Source organism: Natator depressus, chromosome 25, assembly GCF_965152275.1.
Source record: "Natator depressus isolate rNatDep1 chromosome 25, rNatDep2.hap1, whole genome shotgun sequence".
In the NCBI taxonomy this organism is placed as follows: domain Eukaryota; kingdom Metazoa; phylum Chordata; order Testudines; family Cheloniidae; genus Natator; species Natator depressus.
Window position 1 is genome coordinate 3878901 of NC_134258.1, and position 20951 is coordinate 3899851.

The 20951-nt window shown below is 45.6% G+C and overlaps 1 protein-coding gene across 6 annotated transcripts in view; it reads right to left on the bottom strand.

The window, feature by feature from the left end:
- Positions 1-20951, bottom strand: part of FZR1 (fizzy and cell division cycle 20 related 1) — a 34763-nt gene that overhangs the window by 1416 nt on the left and 12396 nt on the right. For 3 of the 6 annotated variants that reach the window (XM_074939195.1, XM_074939194.1, XM_074939196.1), the window contains 12 exons: positions 16324-16469; positions 12579-12704; positions 12181-12244; positions 11773-11900; positions 11100-11182; positions 7483-7666; positions 6745-6810; positions 4865-4967; positions 3955-4139; positions 2738-2971; positions 2533-2637; positions 1503-1595 (listed from right to left, as the gene is read on the bottom strand). In XM_074939195.1, the coding sequence (XP_074795296.1) occupies positions 1503-1595; positions 2533-2637; positions 2738-2971; positions 3955-4139; positions 4865-4967; positions 6745-6810; positions 7483-7666; positions 11100-11182; positions 11773-11900; positions 12181-12244; positions 12579-12704; positions 16324-16392 (1440 nt within the window). In that variant the 5' untranslated portion in view covers positions 16393-16469. The remainder of the gene's footprint in view (positions 1-1502; positions 1596-2532; positions 2638-2737; positions 2972-3954; positions 4140-4864; positions 4968-6744; positions 6811-7482; positions 7667-11099; positions 11183-11772; positions 11901-12180; positions 12245-12578; positions 12705-16323; positions 16470-20951) is intronic. The other 3 variants (XM_074939199.1, XM_074939197.1, XM_074939198.1) reach the window with 1 other exon arrangement.

Consider the following 20951-nt stretch of genomic DNA (forward strand, 5'->3'; position numbering starts at 1 on the left):
AGGTCATCTAGTCCAACCCCCTGCTCAAAGCAGGACCAATCCCCAATTAAATCATCCCAGCCAGGGCTTTGTCAAGCCTGACCTTAAAAACTTCTAAGGAAGGAGATTCTACCACCTCCCTAGGTAACGCATTCCAGTGTTTCACCACCCTCCTAGTGAAAAAGTTTTTCCTAATATCCAACCTAAACCTCCCCCACTGCAACTTGAGACCATTACTCCTTGTCCTGTCATCTTCTACCACTGAGAATAGTCTAGAACCATCCTCTTTGGAACCACCTCTCAGGTAGTTGAAAGCAGCTATCAAATCCCCCCTCATTCTTCTCTTCTGCAGACTAAACAATCCCAGTTCCCTCAGCATCTCCTCATAAGTCATGTGTTCCAGACCCCTAATCATTTTTGTTGCCCTTCGCTGGACTCTCTCCAATTTATCCACATCCTTCTTGTAGTGTGGGGCCCAAAACTGGACACAGTACTCCAGATGAGGCCTCACCAATGTCGAATAGAGGGGAACGATCACGTCCCTCGATCTGCTCGCTATGCCCCTACTTATACATCCCAAAATGCCATTGGCCTTCTTGGCAACAAGGGCACACTACTGACTCATATCCATATTCATAAGCATGCCCGAGTCTGATCTTGGTCAGAGATCAACCTTCCTGTGCCCATGCACGTATACAGGGTGCATGGTGAGTGTGAGCATGGCAGAAGATGGTATGGGCTAGTTTTGCAGTACAAGTTTCTGTGAAACAGGGATTGCTGCATATATCCTACAGCAGAGCCACCAGAAACCAGATGAAGAAACTGCTGGTCTCTGTCTCTCTGTGGTCCCTCCACATAATATCTCGGTTCCTGGCATCCTCTGCTGTCTCTCCACATCTGCTCAAGGTGCCTGGAGACTAACTTTTCAAAAAGAGCCCTCCAGACCCCCACTGAGAAGTCATCTCTGGAATGGTGACAGTTCTCAGGGACTTAAGGGAGTTTGATCCTGTCTCCTAAAGCCATTGTGCCAGAACTGAAGAATACATATACAAATGACACTGCAACAGTGTATTAAAATGCTAGCAAGGAATAGGCTAAGGTGGACACCCTACACCACTGCTACTTAAAATCAGTGGTGTGGCATGGCACCAGCATAACTACCAACGGTTCAATTTTAAGAATGTACATACCCACCCTGAAATGGAGACCTATGTGCCTTTAGTTGTGCTAGTTACTTCACGTATTCTGTGCACAGAGGCCTCACAAATCACTACTTTCAAGTGAGAATCACAAACCCCTTAGCAATTGATCAAGACTCAATCCCCAGAGCTGCTAAGAGAGAAGCATTGGGTGTCTGATCATTATACACATAGGTAAGTGGAGGTATACAAAAGCAGTGAAGTGACTGTCCAATGTCACACAGCAAGTGACTAGAGCTGGATAGAAGATCCACAGCTTCCCTCACTGGGCAGCGCTTGCCGCAGAAACAGGAACTAACTATCCACATACACTAGCGAGTTTACCTTTGTTGAGCGGGTTTTGCTGAAGACATTCCAGAACCTCAGGGTTTCATCTCCTGCTCCTGTAACTATGGCCTCCCCATCAGGAGACATTGCCTAAGGCAAGAGAGAAAACACAAACAGTCTTCAAAATACATGTTCACAGGTTGCTAAATGGTAGTTTAAAATGAAGGCCTCCCCCACACCAGAATACAAACGTTCGATTCCTTCTCTCTAATGGAGGTGAACCAGGCTCACCTGCCTTTGCTTTCCTCCTGCCTCATCACCATTGCCACAGGTAAGATACAGAATTATGGAAACAAGTCTCAGTTTATGCTGCTATAGAGTACACAGGGTCATTCACATTATCTCTGGAATTGCACCTCTCTTTATAAAGCCAGAAGTAAGCTGTTAAGATGCCAACATCACCCTACACATTGTTAACAAATGAACTAGCCACAGTGTCTAAAACAGTATGAGACAAGCTCAGCTGATCCCATTCTGTGCTGAAGCTTCCTCAAGTACCATGAAAGGGAGAACAAAGCAGGTAAGAGACATAGCTATCAAGAGATGGAACTGGATTAAACAGAACTGAATGTTTTAATGCACAACCATGAAGAGGAAAAATAGCAGGTGGAATCTGGGGGAGGATTAAAAAAAAGCCTTCTAACTCTGAAGAAGCTTTTGGCTTTTATAAATTTCCCTTAAGATCTGTTTGCTGTACCAGGTATCTGTGCTCCTCAGAAGTGAGAGGAGTTGGAGTTTGACAACCTGGGGCTTGTCCAAAGGTTAATTTGTGTCACTTTTTGTCAAGCAGTGCAGAAGAATCCCTTACTCCAGTGTCAGCAAGCAGGGACTGCCAGATCCCAAATGCTCCTGTTGAGTGCAGTGAAGTTTAGTTTTGTTTGTTTCACTAACCAAACCCTGGATAGCTAGGAACCAGCAGATACCAGTACTAGCCAGTCTGGGTTCGGTCTCAGTGCACAACCCAGTCGCAGCAGAACCAGAAGCAATAGGAGAGATCACTAAGCAAAGGGCATGGGTTATAGCTTACCAGGTATAAGACTCTGTACGAATGCCCTGTTAGTTTTGCTACTTGGGTTAATGAGGGATATTTCCAGACGAGAATCTGGTTCTGCGAGTATCCATGGGTACTCACCTGTAGGGGGAAGACAAGAATTACAAGAGAGAGTCAGCGCTGACAGTTCCTGATCCATGAAAGCTCAGCAGCAGGACTCCAACCCCGTGGTTGAACTTACTAGTTCATTAGCATGTTTGGACCAAGCCAGATTGCACACTTGTGACCCAGTATCAATGCACTGCAAGGGCTGCCCAGTTAGTGTGTTCCAGAACCGAATGCAGCGGTCAGCTGTCCCACCACCAGAGGCCAACAGACCATGCTGGTGTGGAGACCACGCAATAGCTTTCACTGCTGCTAGGTGCTCTGTATATTGCTGGACAGGACTCAAGCTGGAGTGATTCCATACAAGGAGCTGGCGGAGAGAAGAAACAAGACTAATTAACACACAACTCCAACCTCGGCTCCCCTGCCCTCCAAACCGAGGAGACAGCACCGGCTAAAGCCCAGCCTGGCGAAGACTGCCCTGCACAGCTCAGCCAATGCACCTACATCTTAATGATTAGCGATTCCTGTACTGGGGCCTCTCCCTCAGGGATCGCCAAACCTGCTCAACTCAGGGGTCCTTTTGGGTCTAGACTAAGAGCTACAAACTCATGTCACCTGGGCTACGTGCAGTGCTCTGGTCTCTTAACATGCAAGACTTTGTAAATAATCCAGCCATAATCTGTTCTCATTCACCGGTGGGGGGTGGGCAGGCAGTGGGAAAGGAATGGAAGAGAGAGAAGAAGTTGAAAGAGCTTGGGATACAGTATATTCCATCACACCAGTGTCTGGGGAGTTAATTGTGCAGGAATCTATCCCAAGGTGCTCTCAGAATTGTTCTTGGTACCATATGTAACCATTATTTGTTCGCTGGTAAATAGTAAACCTGAGTTGTGCCTGCTAAAACAAAACAAACGTGCAGAAGGGAATTTCAGTGTAAACTAAGTTATCTAAAACTGAAAACTTCCTTCACTGCACACTGCCTAACTTCAAGTTTAAGTGGAGACAGTTTAAACCAGCTTCACTGAAATCTAACACCCTTCAGGCCAAACATACAGGTGTAGGTACCCAAGCACATTTGGAGCAACAAAGGATAGTTAAGTTGCCCTACTAATTTTTACTTAAGACGGATACTAGAAAGTTGTAGGATAGTCTAATTTAGCCACATTGGGGTGGGGGGAATATGGATGGTCTGTCAATCGTCTCATTAGTAACAAAAAGGCATCTTCAGAAAAAACAGAGAGGCTGGAATTCAGAAGTTGACATATCTTTGAAAGAAGGCAGCTTTTAAGATTAGGGGTGCAGGTTCAGAGATGAGGCCAAGGCCTCTACCAATAGCAATCAGTACTTTACCTTGTTATCATTTCCACCCGACGCTAGGAGCTGGTGGTCTGTGGACCACTTCAGCCCACACACCTCCTGCCTGTGGCCCTGAAGCCGTCGCTCAGACTGTAGTGGGGGGGTCCGGATGTCTCTCTGAAGGATCATTCTGTCCCGACTGCCAGAAGAAAGCTGGTCTGCATTCCATGCCAAAGCACCTGTAATGCAGGCAAAGGAACAGAGTGAAAATTCCATGCAGCTGTTAGTGCAGGATTCCTAGGGGTAAGTATCAAGCCACTATAACCAGAGGAGGACTATACAAATCTCTTCTTGAGCAACTTTTGTTGGGAGATCAAAAAGCTTTTAACATATACAAAACCTATGGGAGTTCATATTATACCCACTTTACAGCAGGGTAAACTGAGGAACAAATGGTGTAACAACTTGTGTGAGGTCATCAAAACAGAACTTATGAGGTGTCCTGACTCCCAACCCCTGACCTGGTCACCAATCCACACTGCCTACTTGTAAAAGCTATTCCCTGAAAAGCAGGATGAACTGGAATCCTCAAGCAGCCAGCCTGGAAAGTTGAAACCAATGACATTCAACAAGGTGTATTAACAGGATACACCTAGGATGCCTCATCACACAACACCTTCCGCAACTGTATGTGGCGATGATTCATAGTATCACCACCCCCAAGAGCGGGCAAGTGCAATTTAAAAGGACTCTTATAAACAAACAAAAAGCTATTTCAGAAGGCTTGGGGAAGGAATGGCGTGTGGGGGTGGGACGGGACTGACAATTCCCACGCTCCCTTTTGGATCATAAATTATAGCAATACTGCAATATTAACATGGCCTCAAGGGATCCCTCTTCTATGTTAGCAAATGCCACTTTCAAATGGTAAATTTCAGCCCTCTTGCCTCCTGTTCCTCCTTACCCACTCTGGCTGTGTGACCCTCAAGCATGGATAATTTCTTCCCTGCAGCTGCGTCCCAGATCTGTACAAAGCCCTTGTGAGTTCCAACTGCTACCAAGTTCCCCTAAATGCACAAAAAGAAAACTTGCAATCAATAAAGTCAGTAAGTAGATGTACAAAGAGATCCAAGAGCCACACAACAGATTCTGAGGGCTTGTCTTCACTATGGGGTAAGTCGACCTAAGTTACACTACTCCAGCTATGTGAATAACGTAGCTGGAGTCGATGCAGTTTAGGTCGACTTATCCCGGTGTCTTCACTGTGCTATGTCCACAGGAGACGCTCTCCAGTTGACTTCCCTTACTCTTCTGGGATCTCTGCCGTTGATTTAGCAGATCTTCACTAGACCCTCTAAAACGATCCATAGTGCATTGATTGCAGCAGTGTCAATCTCCCCATAGTGAAGACTAGCCCTCAGTCCCTAAAAGGCAAACGGATGGGGGTAGGAGTATCATCTCTGGAGATTACACATCTTGTAAGATCTGTCCTGCTCAAAGGAACTCCATCTGTTAATCAGCAATGAGTTGAATGAAGATGCAATTTCTGCAGTAACTTAAGACACAACTATTAAAAGAAGATCTGCTGTAGAAATGAAAACTGAAAAGTATCAATAGATCCTTTTAAAGACAGATATACTGGCACTTCTTTCTAGTGCACATTTTCCCCAAGGCCCTCTAAGATTTTTACAATCATTACCTAATTACATCTTTTTTACACCCCCACGCGTTTTTAACAGATAGGGTAAACTGAGGCATCGGCATTAAGTGACTTAGAATCATAGAACATCAGGGTTGGAAGGGACCTCAGGAGGTCACCTAGTCCAACCCCCTGCTCAAAGCAGGACCAATCCCCAACTAAATCATCCCGGCCAGGGCTTTGTCAAGCCTGACCTTAAAAACTTCTAAGGAAGCAGATTCCACCACCTCCCTAGGTAATGCATTCCAGTGTTTCACCACCCTCCTAGTGAAAAAGTTGCCCAACATCATACAGTGAGCTATTGGCAGAGTTGGAAACAGAAGCCAGGAGGCAGTCTTGACTCATTGTCTTCCACTCTAAACTCCATTTGAGTGCTTGCTAAAGGGACAGCGAATACCTGTTCACAGAAGCTATTGGTTTAAACAGGATGGGGGAAATGTTGCTGAATTCTTCTGCAATGGGATACATCACTTTGGCCTCAACCAACCAGCCAGGCAGGATTTCATGGCACTATGCAGAACATCAAATAGAGCACCTGGAGGTTCTGCCTCACAAGAGACTTTTTAGTAGGATTCTGGGCTCTTTTACCCCAAGCCTTTCCTGGAACAAGGAAGACAAATCTGGCATGACAGGACTACGGAGAGTAATTGGAGCAAAGACACTAAGCACATCAGTTCATGCAGACCATCTCTCCAGAACAAGCAGTAGACCATAACCTCTCTCTAAGAGCACGGCTCACTCACATACAGATATATTTGTAGTCAATTTAGGAGGCAGTTCTACACTCAGACCAGTCCAGGTCCATCCCTGCTATCCAGATAAGGTGCTTTTTTCTTTTTTTTTTTTGAGGGGGAGGGAGAGGATGCACATGCCTCAAGCGCATACATCTTAGGCTTTAACAAAAAAGGAGAGAGAAATGCTCTTCGGCGTCTCTTGACTGAGGTCACGTACTGCTCACTGAACTTAATCTAGGTGGTTCTCACTCCAGCATGAGACACGGTGTATTCCTATCGGTCTCTAGCGTTGAGGATCAGATGTTCTGAAATGTTGAGCTCTTACAAATGCAACTGAAGTTAACAGGAGCTTTGGGTGCTCAGAACCTCTGAAAAGAATCAGAACGGTCTGTGTGGTAGTATTATACTGACCCGTTCTGACCAGCCCACTGATGTCACAGAATCGCCTTCCACAGACAAATCACACAACCGGGTCACCTTGAAAATTAGGAAATAAGATGGAAATTAGGACTAAAGAGATTAGCTGCCTAGCAGATTAGGTATTTGGAACTAAGAGCACTAGTATGTTGCACCACATAGATCGGGGTGGCCAACATGTGGCTTCGAAGCCACATGCGGCTCTTCAGAAGTTAGTATGTGGCTCCTTGTCTAGGCACCGACTCTGGGGCTGGAGCGACAGGTGCAAACTTTCCCATGTGCCAGAGGGGGGCTCACTGCTCAACCCCTGGCTCTGCCACAGGCCCTGTCCCCACTCCACCCCTTCCCCACCCCTCCCCTGAGCCTGCCATGCCCTCGCTCCTTCCCCCCCAGAGCCTCCTGCACGACACGAAACAGCTCATTGGGAGGTGCGGGGATGGACGGGGAGGTGCTGATCAGTGGGGCTGCTGGTGGGCAGGAAGTGCTGGGAGCGGGGGGGGGGGGGGGGGGGGGAGGGGAGCTGATAGGAGGCTGCTGACGTATTACTGTGGCTCTTTGGCAATGTCCATTGGTAAATTCTGGCTCCTTCTCAGGCTGGCCACTCCTGGCATAGATGGTACATTCCAGGGTACTGGAAAAAGTACGGCAGCAGAATATGAAACAGAAAGGCCGATCCAACTGACCTGCTGTCCATTTTTCTCCCATAGCTGCAAGGAAAGGGCCATGCCTTACCTGACTAGTACAAGCACTCCATAGGTAAACACAGGTACCGAGGCCAACACTGAGAACATTGAGAGAAGACCAGTCCACTAGGTTCAGGTAGAAGTCATCCTGCAGTTCTGGAGCATCCAGCACTTTGAAAGGAATCTTGGAGATTTTTCTTGTTGGTTTTCGAGGTGATCTTAGCAACTTCTGACTGTTCACACAAATAGAGACGTGATTTTTTAATGAGGTTTTGAAGGTACAAAGAGATTTAGAGAAATTCCTCCTGTTTTGATCATTTCCCTTCTAGAGAAATTTAGAGATTCAAAGAGATAGGAGGGTTGCAGCTCCGAAGGAATAGTACTGAGGTGAGCAGCTACAGGGAAGTAATGGACACAAAATGAAAAAGAGGGAAGCCGCCCTGTGCCACTGAGCCAGTGAGGGTTAAGCAACCAGCAGGCTAAGTGACCCAAAATCAACCTTTAATAATACATTAGAGGAGTACTGAAATGGTAAACAGGGCTATTTTTTGTAGATCATTATCAAAGCCAGGTTAAGTAGATTTAGGCTTTGTCTACACTAGCACTTTTGTCGGTCAGGAACGTGCAAACCTCTCACTCCCGTCACTGACATAAGTTTCACGGACAAAAGCACTGGTGTGGACAGCGTTATCTCGGCGGAAGACGCTCTCCTGCCAACATAGCTACTGCCACTCGTTAGCAGTGGTTTAATTATGCCAGCAAGAGAGCTCTCTCCCACCGGCATAGAGCGGCTACATGGGAGACCTCACAGCAGCACAGCTGTAAAGTCTGTAGTGTAGATATAGCCTCAACTCTTTTAAATGTAAACCTATATTGTCAGAGAATTAGAAGTAGATACTAACTGTATTTGTCTGTGTTTACGTATATCTGTTAAGTTTATCAATGTGATCTAATGAGTTTGTAGATGATAAACTTCTGTTCTTGTCTGTTACTATATTCTATTGATTAAGAGATCAAAAAGGAATATTAACATTTAGAGGAAACTTGTGGTGTACTAATATCATTGTCTACATTTCTCTTTGAAGTGTGTAGTAGACGGTCTATGAACTGCTTGAATGGTTAATTACCTTATGCTAATGAATGCAGCTAGTTACTAGTGTGTGACTAAGAAACAGATTTACTTCAGAGCAACAATGTATATTACCTATTCTTCATCCAAGGAATGCCTGCTGTGATGTTTGCTGTCAAGATGTAGCTTAGTGGAAAGAACTATAAAATAACTCTAGGGCCTGAAACTTTTTCATCTCAGATCTGCTCAAACTTCGTCAGGGGAAGTTCAAGTCACAAGACTGAGGTCTCCAGGTGCGCCCTGGACTATCCTTGCAAATTCTCCTGGAATTCTACACATGGACTAACCTATTGAACCGATTCCAAAAGGACTTTTACAAATGAGCAGCTTGCCATCTTTGCTATGAAACTGACCTGAGAACTTTATTCATATCTTACTCTGGGAGAAATCCTGCACTATTGTGCATGTGCATAATTAATTTGCCACACATTTTTAATTTTTTGTTCAGAAAAAAGCTTCTGCTGAAATGTTGCTGCAGTTCCCTTTTGCCCACCAGAGGGCGATGTGGCAATAGAACAAAGCAGCAGCTCCCAGCTAGCTAGAGAAGAGAAAGAGCCTGCCTTCTTCACGAAGCTTGTCAGGAGACAGGGACTATGGGGAAAAAGACAGCATGGGTGCTGGGTGAGGGGGTCAGACGGGCTCATAAGGGCTAGTGGAAGAGGACAGACTGGGGCAGGGGCTGAATGGGAGTGGAGGCACAGAGCCACAGGGGGAGGGAAGTGCAGGGCCACATGGGGATGTGAGGAGGTGGTGTCTGAGTGGGAGTGGAGGGACACGTGGACAGGAGCAGACGTGCCTGACTGAATGGGAGAGGCTAGGAGACAACCAGCGTCTGCATCGGGGAAGCTCCCTAACAATCCCTCCTCGCCACCCCCCACAAAAAACCTGTTCCATACTTTTCCCAGCCATACCCAACAACCCTCCAAGTTCACACCCAGGCTCCTTCCCAGCAATTTACTTCCCTCTCCCTCAGCTCCTCCATTATCCCTGACTTCTCCAACCCTTTGCACTGCTTCTGAGGGGTGCAAGAAATACAGTTCTGTATTATAGTTTAAATGAATTACTACTCAGAGTTCTGTATTAATATGCCTAGTAAGGAATCTATTTTTCAAAAAACATTTCCTGACTCTTTTTTGTTGTCTGTATTGTTACACACATACTTGCTGACAGGTATTTTGAAATAAATGACCAAAAATAATTGAAACTGGTGTGACTATATTGTGTTACTTTGACAAATAACACATGCAGAATTTTGCAGAATTTTAAAATATTGTGCGCATAATTTTGAATTTTGGGGAGCAGAATTCCCCCAGGAGTAATCTGTATGTATAATGATCTTTTAACCATAGCAACTGTCTCTTTTTTAAAATAAAACTTAAATTAATTAATAAGAATTGGCTGTAAGAATGTATTTTGGGTAAGATCTGAAATATTCATTGACCTGGTGGGTAATGTGTCTGGTCTCTTGGGATTGGTAGAACTTTATATATGGTGAATAAGATTTTAAGTAATCTTCACTATATTGGATTTGGCTCTCCGGGTGGGAGCCCAGGGCTGGATTGCTTAAGGGGAACTGTGTTTTAGCTTCTGGGTAACCAGTGTGGTATTACAGAAGCTGTTTTGTTACTGGCTTGGTGAATCTAATTATAAGAATAAAACACCAGTTTTGGGGATTGTCTGCCCCATCCTTTGCAGTTTGCCCTGACTGATCGATCTCCGTGTGGCCCCTCCACCGACCATAATCACGTGCCCAAAAAGGGGAGGCTGCTTAATAACACTCCTGATATTAACAACTTCTGGTTAATAGCAACATTTTGCTGGGGACCAATCCTGTCTCATTAGACTAAAATGTTAATGGGATTCAGACACTAACAGGCATGCTGCTTTCGGACAGCCTTTTGACATGCTTTTCCTGGCTGTAGGCCTGCAAATCTGCCTGCTGTTTGGGAGGAGGATGCCGGGCTTTTCATGGGAGCAGGGGTGTGTGTGTGTCCAAGGGGCTGCACGGTGCCACTGTACTCTCCAGGCTGTGCCCTGCCCTGGTACCAGAGGCTCAGGCTTGGCACATCCCAGTGCTTCCTTCCCTGTCTATAGCTATAGCCCTGCACACCTGCCTTCAGGGATGTGGCAGAGAAGAGAGCACTGAGACATGCCGAGCACCAGCCACAGGCAGGTTTAGAGCTGGCTAGAGCCTCACAAACCTCCCCATGATTCCCTGCCCACAGCCTCCCCTCCCAGCTGCCAGCACTGCCTTCCCTGGCTGCAGCCCTGCAAACTTGCCTTTCGCTTACCGGCAGCCTCTGGATAATAATAGCAGTTGCTGGGAACCAAGAGGTTGCTAACAAGTGGAATCTACTGTATTTCTAAGGCTGGCTGCACAGAGACAAGATCCTTGCTCCTTAGGTGTCGGACAACTCCTGCTGCCTACTTCCCCTCCTGAAATCCCATAGCTGTACAGCAACCAATTATGACATTAGTCAGAGAGCGCCTTAAGAACCCCAGCCCTCATTTTTTCCCCCACCCATAGGTAGCATTACCTTTTGTTGCTGACAGGTGACAGGGAATATGGGGAGACCTCGTTGCCATCATCAGGACTAGAGCGTTTGGTGCTGAGGGAGTACTGCACAAAGAAGAAAGCATTGGATACAAAAACCCCACACAGTACAGGTCCTGACATGCCAGAGGTTTACAAGATCACCTACAATGTAATTAATTAAACATACATTACCTAGTCAGAGGTCCCTCCAAACCCTGCCCTGTGGTGGCCCACTGTGTTTTACTTTCTACCCTCTTCAGTCCCTTCCCTTAAAGATTCCTTTAAATCTTGCTCTACAGCAATACTGAGAAACTAACTTCTGTTGAATCTCAAAACCTCTCCTTCATTTAGGGAGCACATCAAGACCATGTGTTAAGTTGCCCACATTTTTTCCAAAACAGTCTTTCAAAGCCTCTGTCATAACTCAGGAAAGAAGGATTTCTGCAGCAAGCAGCACTTCCTCCTGCTATCTGTGGAGTCAGTGGACAGCGTCCACTGGATTTTGTTACTAATACAACCCACCCTAGTCATTCCACACTATTGATGACCCACTTTAAACCTTGGCTAGACTTCTTAATAAAGCTACTACACTATGCACCTACTAGCATATTTGAGGAGTGCCCAACTCCTCTTGCATAAGCAATGCAGACCAATGAATTGTTAGCCAAACTTACCGTGAAGAGACTCTTCTTCTCTGGTGTGGATGGCTGCAGTCTCCTGTCTTCTGTCTGAGGGTCCTGCACTTTCTCAATCCCTGCTCCCAGCAGTTCGTTCTTCAGCAAGGCCGAGTAAGCAAGGCCATCTGTACGAACATACAAACGAGCTCTTGAGCAGAGTCCTACGCTAGTGGTTCTCAACCAGGGTATGCAGTGGTCTTGCAGGGGGGTACGTCAACTCATCTGAATGGGCTGTGAAGACCAAGTTATCATATTCCCTGTGATGGTGCCTCCAGGTCAGGGCTGTGGCCCAATAGCTAGAGCAGCAAGCGAGATGCTTGCACTGCTGTTGCCCATGCTATATTTGAATTCAGTGTTGAATCAAAAGCTAGACACGAAGGAACAAGTGGTACAAAACACATCTACCTTTGCCATTGTCTGAGGTAGCATCCTTTGCTTTTCTGTTTTGACTTGGTGATTTTTCGTTTTCCTAGGGGGGGAAAATATATGCTAACAAACACTCCAGTCACTGCAAAGATCTCACAAAATTTACTTTTCTTCCCCCACTCCCCACAGCAATGGGAAAAGCACAGCCATCTTGAAAAATCTGCAACAATAATTGTGATGCTGAGGCATCAAATACTGAAGCAGCAAAAGAGATGGAGAGCAGAAGGTGAAGCAGTGGGGAGCGGAGGGGGAAGGCAATGCTCTACTAGTCCTCTGAAGTAGTTTTCCTGCCAAACAAACTTCTTTAACTCCGTGCAAACTCCCCCTTCCTGATAAGAAAAATACCTTGTGCTGTGTAACACGGGGGTAATACTCACATTTATTCTGTGGAAGTTAATGCTCCAGTTGGCCCCAGCTCTTGAGGGAATGAAACGGTCTCCATGTTTACTGGGGGAGGACATTGGAGAGTTGGAAGGTGTCAGCGTTCGTCTCATCTCCACTACCTGAAGTTTAAAAAGTTACATATGGAGAAACACTGCAAGAACCAGACAGGAAAAATGTTGTATCACAGTGGGCTCTGAAAGACAGACTCCAGAAATCTGCTTTCATTAGGGCCAAATAAACCTGGAATGACAGAACACATGGTTTGTCACCTTAAAACCCTAGTAAGCACTCCTTACACAGGCACAATTCCCACTGACAAGTGCTAACAGGAGCACTTAAAGAACCTCTCTCTCCACATGCACCCTCTCAATAGTGGAGATCAGCTGGTATGCTCTTGCCAATGGTCCCGAGGTTTGAAATCTGGGCAGCTGGAGGCAGGGCACTATGAGGTATAGGTATGACTGGAATCCCTTCCCCTGTTGGTCTGAAAGACCCAAATATTAGCAATTCAAGCCTCACGTAAACATACAGTGTACGGTACCTTATAAGAATATCTCACACACAAAACATGTTCTAGTTAAGGTTGCAGGCACTCAGCCTGGTCTTCTTTCTGTCCTTCCAGAACAGGAGCACGTTGATCCCTGAGAGTCCCGCAGGGAGATCCCAGTATCTTGCTCCTCCCTAAGCTTTTTGGCTAGCGTGATCTCTGCCATTGCCATGCTGCTGCCATAAGTATGCCAAGGGCCTGCTGCAGCGTATGAACAGGAGTTTGGAGTGGGTGTGTGCACACTGAAGACAGCAGGTTTTATTAAGGTCAGATAAGTACAGCAATGCTTCCAGGTCCTCTTGGCATTCCTATGGAAGTAGAGTCATGGCTGCCGTGTTGTGTGGGAAAATGTCCCCTTAACACTACTTCCTGGTTTTCTAACATTTGTTTGTTTTCTCCATAATGCTAATGTTCTTGTGGGGGGTACGTAAAGGGACCTCCTTTATATTTCTTGGTTTTACTAGAGATATCATGTGTAACCCAGCAGTATCCCTTCAATGTGCATTCAGCATAGTCATTTAAATTCAGCACTGAACCTAAATCAATTACATCAAGTAGAATCTGGCAGAACTACAGCTAAGTGTGTATTTTGAGATCTTAGTAATGACAAAAGATATTATGGAGTTCGTAGCAGATATGCACCGGTACCAATATACGAATCCTCCTGTGGGAGTTTTACTTCAGTTAAAAGCCATTTACGTGCATCATGTCAGCTGAGGACTCGTTGTTCCAAGACTCAGTAAGATATGAAGATCAGAGATCACGGTCTTTAGAATATTTACATACCTTACCCAAGGCAAAGAAAGCAAGAACAGTGAAATACCAAAATAAGTGGATGACATGGATTAGACCGTGTCACAGGCTTGTAACGATTTGAAGGCCTATCCAAGTAGAGACAGAGGGTGCAATTTGGGGCCCTTTCACAGCATAGAAGGACCTTAAAATACTAGGGGCTAGCTCAGAGGTGGGCAAACTATGCTCCGCAGGCCATGTGTAGCCCGTGGGAACGTCCTGCCCAGCCCCCGAGCTCCTGACCTGGGAGGGTAGCCCCCAGCCCCTCCCCTGCTGTTCCTCCTCCCCCGCAGCCTCAGCTCACTGCGCCTCTGGTGCAATGCTCTAGGCGGCAGGGCTGCGTGCTCTTGCCAGGCAGCACAGCTGCAGAGTTGCGGCCTGACCCCGTGCTCTGTGCCACGCAGTGGCGTGGCTGGCTCCAGCCAGTCAGCAGGCTGCCTGTCCTGGTGCTCTGGGCGGCATGGCTGTAGCGCCGCCAGCCACCGATGCTCCAGGCAGCACAGTAAGGGGGCGGGGATGGATAGAGGGCAAAGGACTTCGGGGTGGTGGTCAAGGGTGTAGATAGAGGTCGGGGCAGTCAGAAGGCGGGGAACAGGGATGTTGAATGGGGGCAGGGATCCCAGGGGGGCAGTCAGGAAGGATGGGGCGGGTTGGATGGGGCAGCGGGGGCACATTCCGGGGCAAGGGTTCCGGGGGCAGTCAGGAATGAGAGGAGGGGTTGGATGGGGTGGCAGGGGGCAGTCGGTCTGGGGGCAGTCAGGGCACAGGGAGGGGTGGATGGGGTAGGGGTCCCGGGGGGGGGGGGGGGATCAGGGGGCGAGAAGCAGGTGCGGGAGGTCAGATAGGGGGTTAGGGCCAGGCCATTCCTGACTGTTTGGGGAGGCACAGCCTCCCCCAACCTGCCCTCCATACAATTTCAGAAACCCGATGTGGCCCTCAGGCCAAAAAGTTTGCCCGCCCCTGGGCTAGCTGGAGGACAATTCTCTCAGCACAGGTGTTGTGTTGATAAATGAGAAGTAATGAACACTGGAAAACATAATCCCAACTATACATACAAAATGATGGGGTCTAAATTAGCTGTTACCATTCAAGAAAGATCTTGGAGTAATCATTGATAGTTCTCTGAAAACACCTGCTCAATTTGCAGTGGTAGTTAAGAAAGCAAACAGAATGTTAGGAATCATTAAGGAAAGGATAATATAATGCCACTATATAAATCCATGGTACGCCCACACCTTGAATACTGAGTGTAGCTCTGGTTGGCCTATCTTAAAGATAGATTACAACTGGAAAACATACAGAGAAGAGCCATAAAAATAATTAAGGATAAGGATCTGCTTCCATATAAGGAAAGACTGGGACTGCTCATCTTAGAAAAGAGATGACTAAAGAGGGATAGGATAGAGGTCTATAAAATCATGAATGGTGTGGAGAAAGTGAATAAGGAAACATTATCTACCCTTTGACATAACTCAAGAACTAGGGGTCGCTCAACAAAAATTAATAGGCAGCAGATTTAAAAGAGAGAGAATTACTTCACATAACACACGGTTAACCTGTGGAAGTCATTGTCATGAGATGATGTGAAGCCCAAAACTATAATTGGGTTCAATTAGATACGTTAATGGAAGATAGGTCCATCGATGGCTATTAGCCAAGATGGTCAGGGATACAACCCTATGTTCTACATGGCCTTAAACCCCTGACTGCCAGATACTGGGACTGGATGACTGGGGCTGGATCACTCGATAATTGCCCTGTTCAGAGTATTCCCTCTGAAGCATCTGGCCTTAGCCAGCATCAGAAGACAGGATACTGGGCTAGAGGGACCATTGGTCTGACCAAGTATGGCCATTCTTATGCTCTTATGACATAAAACACCACAGAAAAGCTGGAAGATCTGCATGCATCTAAAGTCCACCTATCATATACCCCCAGCATTCAGAAGATTTGCTCGTTTAAAAAAATTCAACTGTCTATATTCCCGTAGTACCTAATGAGATTATGTAGTTTCCTGATGTCAAGTACTGAATAATAAAGATATTATAACCCCCTTAGGCTTCTGAGTATTACATACATATAGAGATTTAAACACATTTTAGCTGACAAAACTGGCCAAGTTATGAAGTTGTTGGAGCAATTGTTTCCCAAGATAATTCAAAAACTCCGACAGTAGAGCATTTCAGACCAAGGTTTGGTTTAGTTTCTAATTAAAGGCCTCCATGCTATTAAGTAGCTCATAGAGGAAGCTAGAGAGCCTGTCTGAAAGACAGTCAAGAAAGCATATTACAGCTCACAGAATAAAGTCTGGTCTTTGTTGGGGGATGCTGGGAGGGGCAGGGGCAACTGGGTAAGTCACTAGGAGAATCATTAAGCACAGTGTAAATGTGCTGACTTACACAAGGCATTGTGTTTTCATTCTGGATGTTGATCTGGCGCAGGAGACGTCTCTCATAATCCTGGTCCATGGTGGAAAGGGCGGGGGCTGGGGAGTCTAACGGTCGCAGGACCTTCTGTTCATGAAGTCTAGCCAGGAATCAGTCTGCTGCAACAAAACAGGAAGAAAGTCAAGAAATGGTGCACAGCCCCATGTACAAACCCACTGCCACCACCAAATTTAATTTCTATACCACTGCCCACGGGAGACGCTCAAAGCACTTTACACCCAACCAACATGAGAAGCACACCAAGTTTCTACCACAATCTGTGAAGGGAAGCACAGAGACGCTAAGTGAGTAGCAGGATCACAAATGGAAGCTAGATGTCCCAACTCCAAATCTTGTGCTTTAGACACAAGACCATTTTGCCTCTCAGTCGCACAGTATTCAGAATTTCAATAGGCAAAGCACAGCACAGAATCAGCGCACTAGCTGGTTAGGAACATTACACCACACTATTACCCTCATGGCTGCTGATACCACTTGCCTCTACAATTCTGGGCGGACGGTTGGTCCCAGTCTCCACTGGGACCTGGTTTATGCTTAAAATTAGATCTACCTAGCTATGTTGCTCAGTGCTATGAAAAATTTCACACCCTGAAAACCGCAATTAGGTTGACCTTATTCCCAGTATAGACACAACTAGGTCAGTGGAATAACTTCTCAGTCGATCTAGCTACCACCTCTCAGAGAAATGGATTAAACTACATTGATGGAAAAACCTCATCTGTCAATGAGGAAGTATCCACACTACGTGCTACAGCTGTAGCAGCAGTAGAGTAGCCATGCCCTGACTATCTTTCAGTCATAAGATCAGGAACAATGTGATTTCACAACCGATATTCATTTACATTTGGTTGGTAAGATTTTATCAAACGTGTCATACAAAAATCAGACATATTAGCCTGCCTTACACTGAAAAATAGCATTAACTTTCAAGTTCTATTCTCAGTCTTATAGCTTTTCAGCTACCTACAGAATTTATACCATTAGATTACAAGATCACACTTTATCATCTGTTTTTAAACGGAACTCCCCTTTCTTTCAGGCATGAGAAAGGACAACTAAAGACATCATTCATCTGACAAATTTTTCTCATTTACTGCATTGTCACACTAATGTTGCTTCCTAAACGGACCAGTGAATAAAGGATGCATTTTAGGACTCTGTGGCTACAATATACAGAAAATGGCAATAGCAGTTTGTTGGGAACATACAGAGTCTCATATTTTATGTTAAATCCTGACCAAAGCAAAAACTGGAAATCTTGTTTGCGCACGATATACACTGATCAATCTCAATACAGACGGAGATGTTGAAGTTTTGCAGAAAACATGATTTCAGTTAATCACTGAAAGATGAAGGTTTTCATTTGGGAATGTTAACACACTTACTATCCTTTGCTTAAAATAGGCCAAAAAAACACTGCTAGTTTGGTGTCAAGTGAATTTAACATAAATGAGAATGGTCTGAAAACATAAACCCATGTTTCCACATGCATATGTATCAATAAGGTTAATTTAAACTTTAAACCAATCACTGCTGTTGAAATCAGCTATGTCCCAATTTACAGTGCTCAACCTGTAACACATACAAACAAAAGCTATTCAAGGGAAGATATTTTTGATCATGGATACACATCATTTACTTCTAAAAACAAAGTCAGTTTGCCTAACAGAACACACCAAAACCTTGAAACATATAGCCAGATTTTTGAGTTCACTCAACACTCAGCATGTATTGTAACGCTCTGCACACATAAAGCATTGCATTAGATTCATAACATTACCGTAATTATCATAATCTTTCATTTCAAGGTTGTGTGATCCCGAAAATTAAGGCTAGAAAACATTACCCAAGTAAAATGTGTTGCTACTTTCAGTAACAATAAGAAGTTTGTGTATTTCTTTTTAACCTTCCAGAAATTAAAGGAATTTTTATTTTAATAAAACCAGGTAAAAATGGTACATTGTTTTCAGTGGCAGCAACTTGGGGCTGAACTCTTGAAAGTACGGCCACCAGGACCTGATTCAAAACCCTCTGAAGTCAGTGGAAAGACTCCAATTGACTTCACAAAACTTTGGAAGAGGCCATACTTTTTGCAAAATTAAGAGTCACTAACAACTTCCGAAAGCTTTAAAAAAATAAACCCCCAATGTCTTACTGCTACTGAAGTACCCACATTTCACTAGGATAGCTGTTTCTAGACGTATTTCAAAAGAATTCTTCTGTAACGACTATAACCTACATTCTAGGACACTGCCTACTCGAAATCTAGTCACTTTAAAAATAATTCAGAACTGTTCCAGGTACCATATCTGCCTTGAGTTCCTTCCACTGCCCAATTTTACCATTACATTTTCCAATAAAATACTTCTCCCATGTCAGTTTTTTTGTACAGAAGCAGAAACAGAGGAAGCCTGACTGCCTGCATCTGACAGCACTGAGTTTGTCTCTTCTGCATAAAGTCTGTAAAAATGGATGTTTCACTCATCTTTCCTTTACAGTAATCTTCAGTGTTACTTGTAACAAAGATAGGTTAAAAAAGCTGCACTTCTCAAAGCTTTATGTTGACATTGTCCCTTTAAGCTTTCTTTTGGCTTGGTATGTTTGAAAGATTCCATGGCAGTCACTCTAGTATCAAAACAAGGATTTCCAGAAAAATATTCACTTTTCACACTACTTAGTAGGAGACCATCGTCTGTATATGTAGCAATAAAACTAGAGTAATCCAGCATAAGAACACTCCATCTACTTTTAATCATGGTATTAAAACTGTTCAAGATTTTAAATCCAAATCACTGTTACACACAAGATTTGTCAGTTGTATAACAAGTTAAATACAAAAAGTAAACTTAAGTTTGCAAGACCTGGGACTCAGTGAAGAAGTTCACAAAATTAAGGCTGTGAAAAACCAGCACCTCAGCCACACTTCACATCTTGTGTATTTTATGATACGCTTAAATAACAAAAAGAGTAGCTTTAACACATTTTACAAGGAAGGGAGAAGAGAAAATATTGCACAGAAGCATCAGGGCAAAAAGTGCTAATGGCGCTCAATCAGCTGTCTAACTTTCCAGCTTGTGTGTGCTTGAAACCAAAACCATAACATTAGGTGTGTGCATTTAATTGACTAGAATTTTTTTTTTAATTACAAAGAGAACAATAAATAGAGGTAGACTGCTTGTGCAGTTTATGAATTCCACTGGCTTTGGTATTCCTACTGTCAAGAATAGCATAAATATAACCTGTGTTTGGACCTACATAAACAGTTTAGTACCCATTTTAAAAGGATCACCGCCAACTTCTATATGAATGAAATGGATAGGCAGGGTTTGTTAAAGCCAAATGTTCAACTCTTGCCCTGCTGGTGTGATCAGGGTCAAGAGAGTTCAACTGTGGCTGAGGCGGTGGAGAAACCTGTGTTTGATACCCAATGTCAACATTGCTAAAGATTTACTCCTGAGGGAATTCTGCACCAAAAAATTAAAAATTCTGCACACAATATTTTAAAATTCTACAAGTTTTATTTGTCAGTAAATAAATGCAGAGGCTCCAGCATGACAGTGGGGAGCACAGGCCATTGGCTGCACAAAAGTGGGAGATCTCCCTGCAGCCCCTCCACCCGCAGGACACAGACTCAGCGGTGAGGCTGCACCCAACCCCGACACAACACAAGGGCTGGGCCTACCCCAGAAACACCCTGGAGCCCTGCCCCTTTGCACCAGACACACCAGGTGTGGGGCAGACAGACTCAAATCAGGCAGGATCCAAGTGTGAGAGGTCCAGGTGTAGGAGGCTCTGGATGCACAGAGGCTCATTGGGCTGGGTGGGGGTTCCAGATGCAATGTGACTCCACAGGGGCTTCCAGGTGAAGGTGGTTGGGGCTCAGCTGAGGGCTCTGGGTATGGGGTTCTCAGCGGGGGGGTCTGGGTGCTGAGGGAGAGGGGCTTGGTGGGGTGTGGGGTCTGGGTGCAGCTAGTTGGGGGTCAGTGGCATGGGGGTCTGTATGTGGGGGCTCAGGGTGGTACGGGGGTGGGGCATCAGGGTCGTGGTTTGAGTGCAGGGAGTGGGAGGTGGTCTGGGTGCAGGGGTGGGAGTCCAGAGGAAGGGGAGCCTGGGTACAGGGGGGCTCCAGATGCAGGGGTTGAGGTTCATTGGCTGGGGTTCAGGTGTAGAGGGCTAGGGGAGTTCTGGATATACCGGGTGAGGCTTGGCAGGGGTGTCTGGGTATGGGAAGTCTGGACGCATATGGGTTGGGTGGAAAGGGCAGCAGCTCCCCGTACAGTCACCCCTTTCCCCCCTCCCCACAGCTGAGGAGTGATGGGGACAGGAAATGGGAGGATGCTGAGCTTCCTGCAGCTGGTGGAGGTTTCTGGGGATGGATCTGACATTTCCCCTGCAAGGAGTTGCTGGGGCTGAGAAAGTCCTGTCCTCTCCTACCTCCAGCCCAGATGGGACTATTAGGTGATCTTGGCTCAGGGTAGGAGCCATGGGCTGGGGTGTCCCCAGCCACACAGTGATTTACCTCTCCACTGGCTGCTCCGGGTACCTTAAACAATGTACCTCCACTGCTTGGGAGTGGTGCG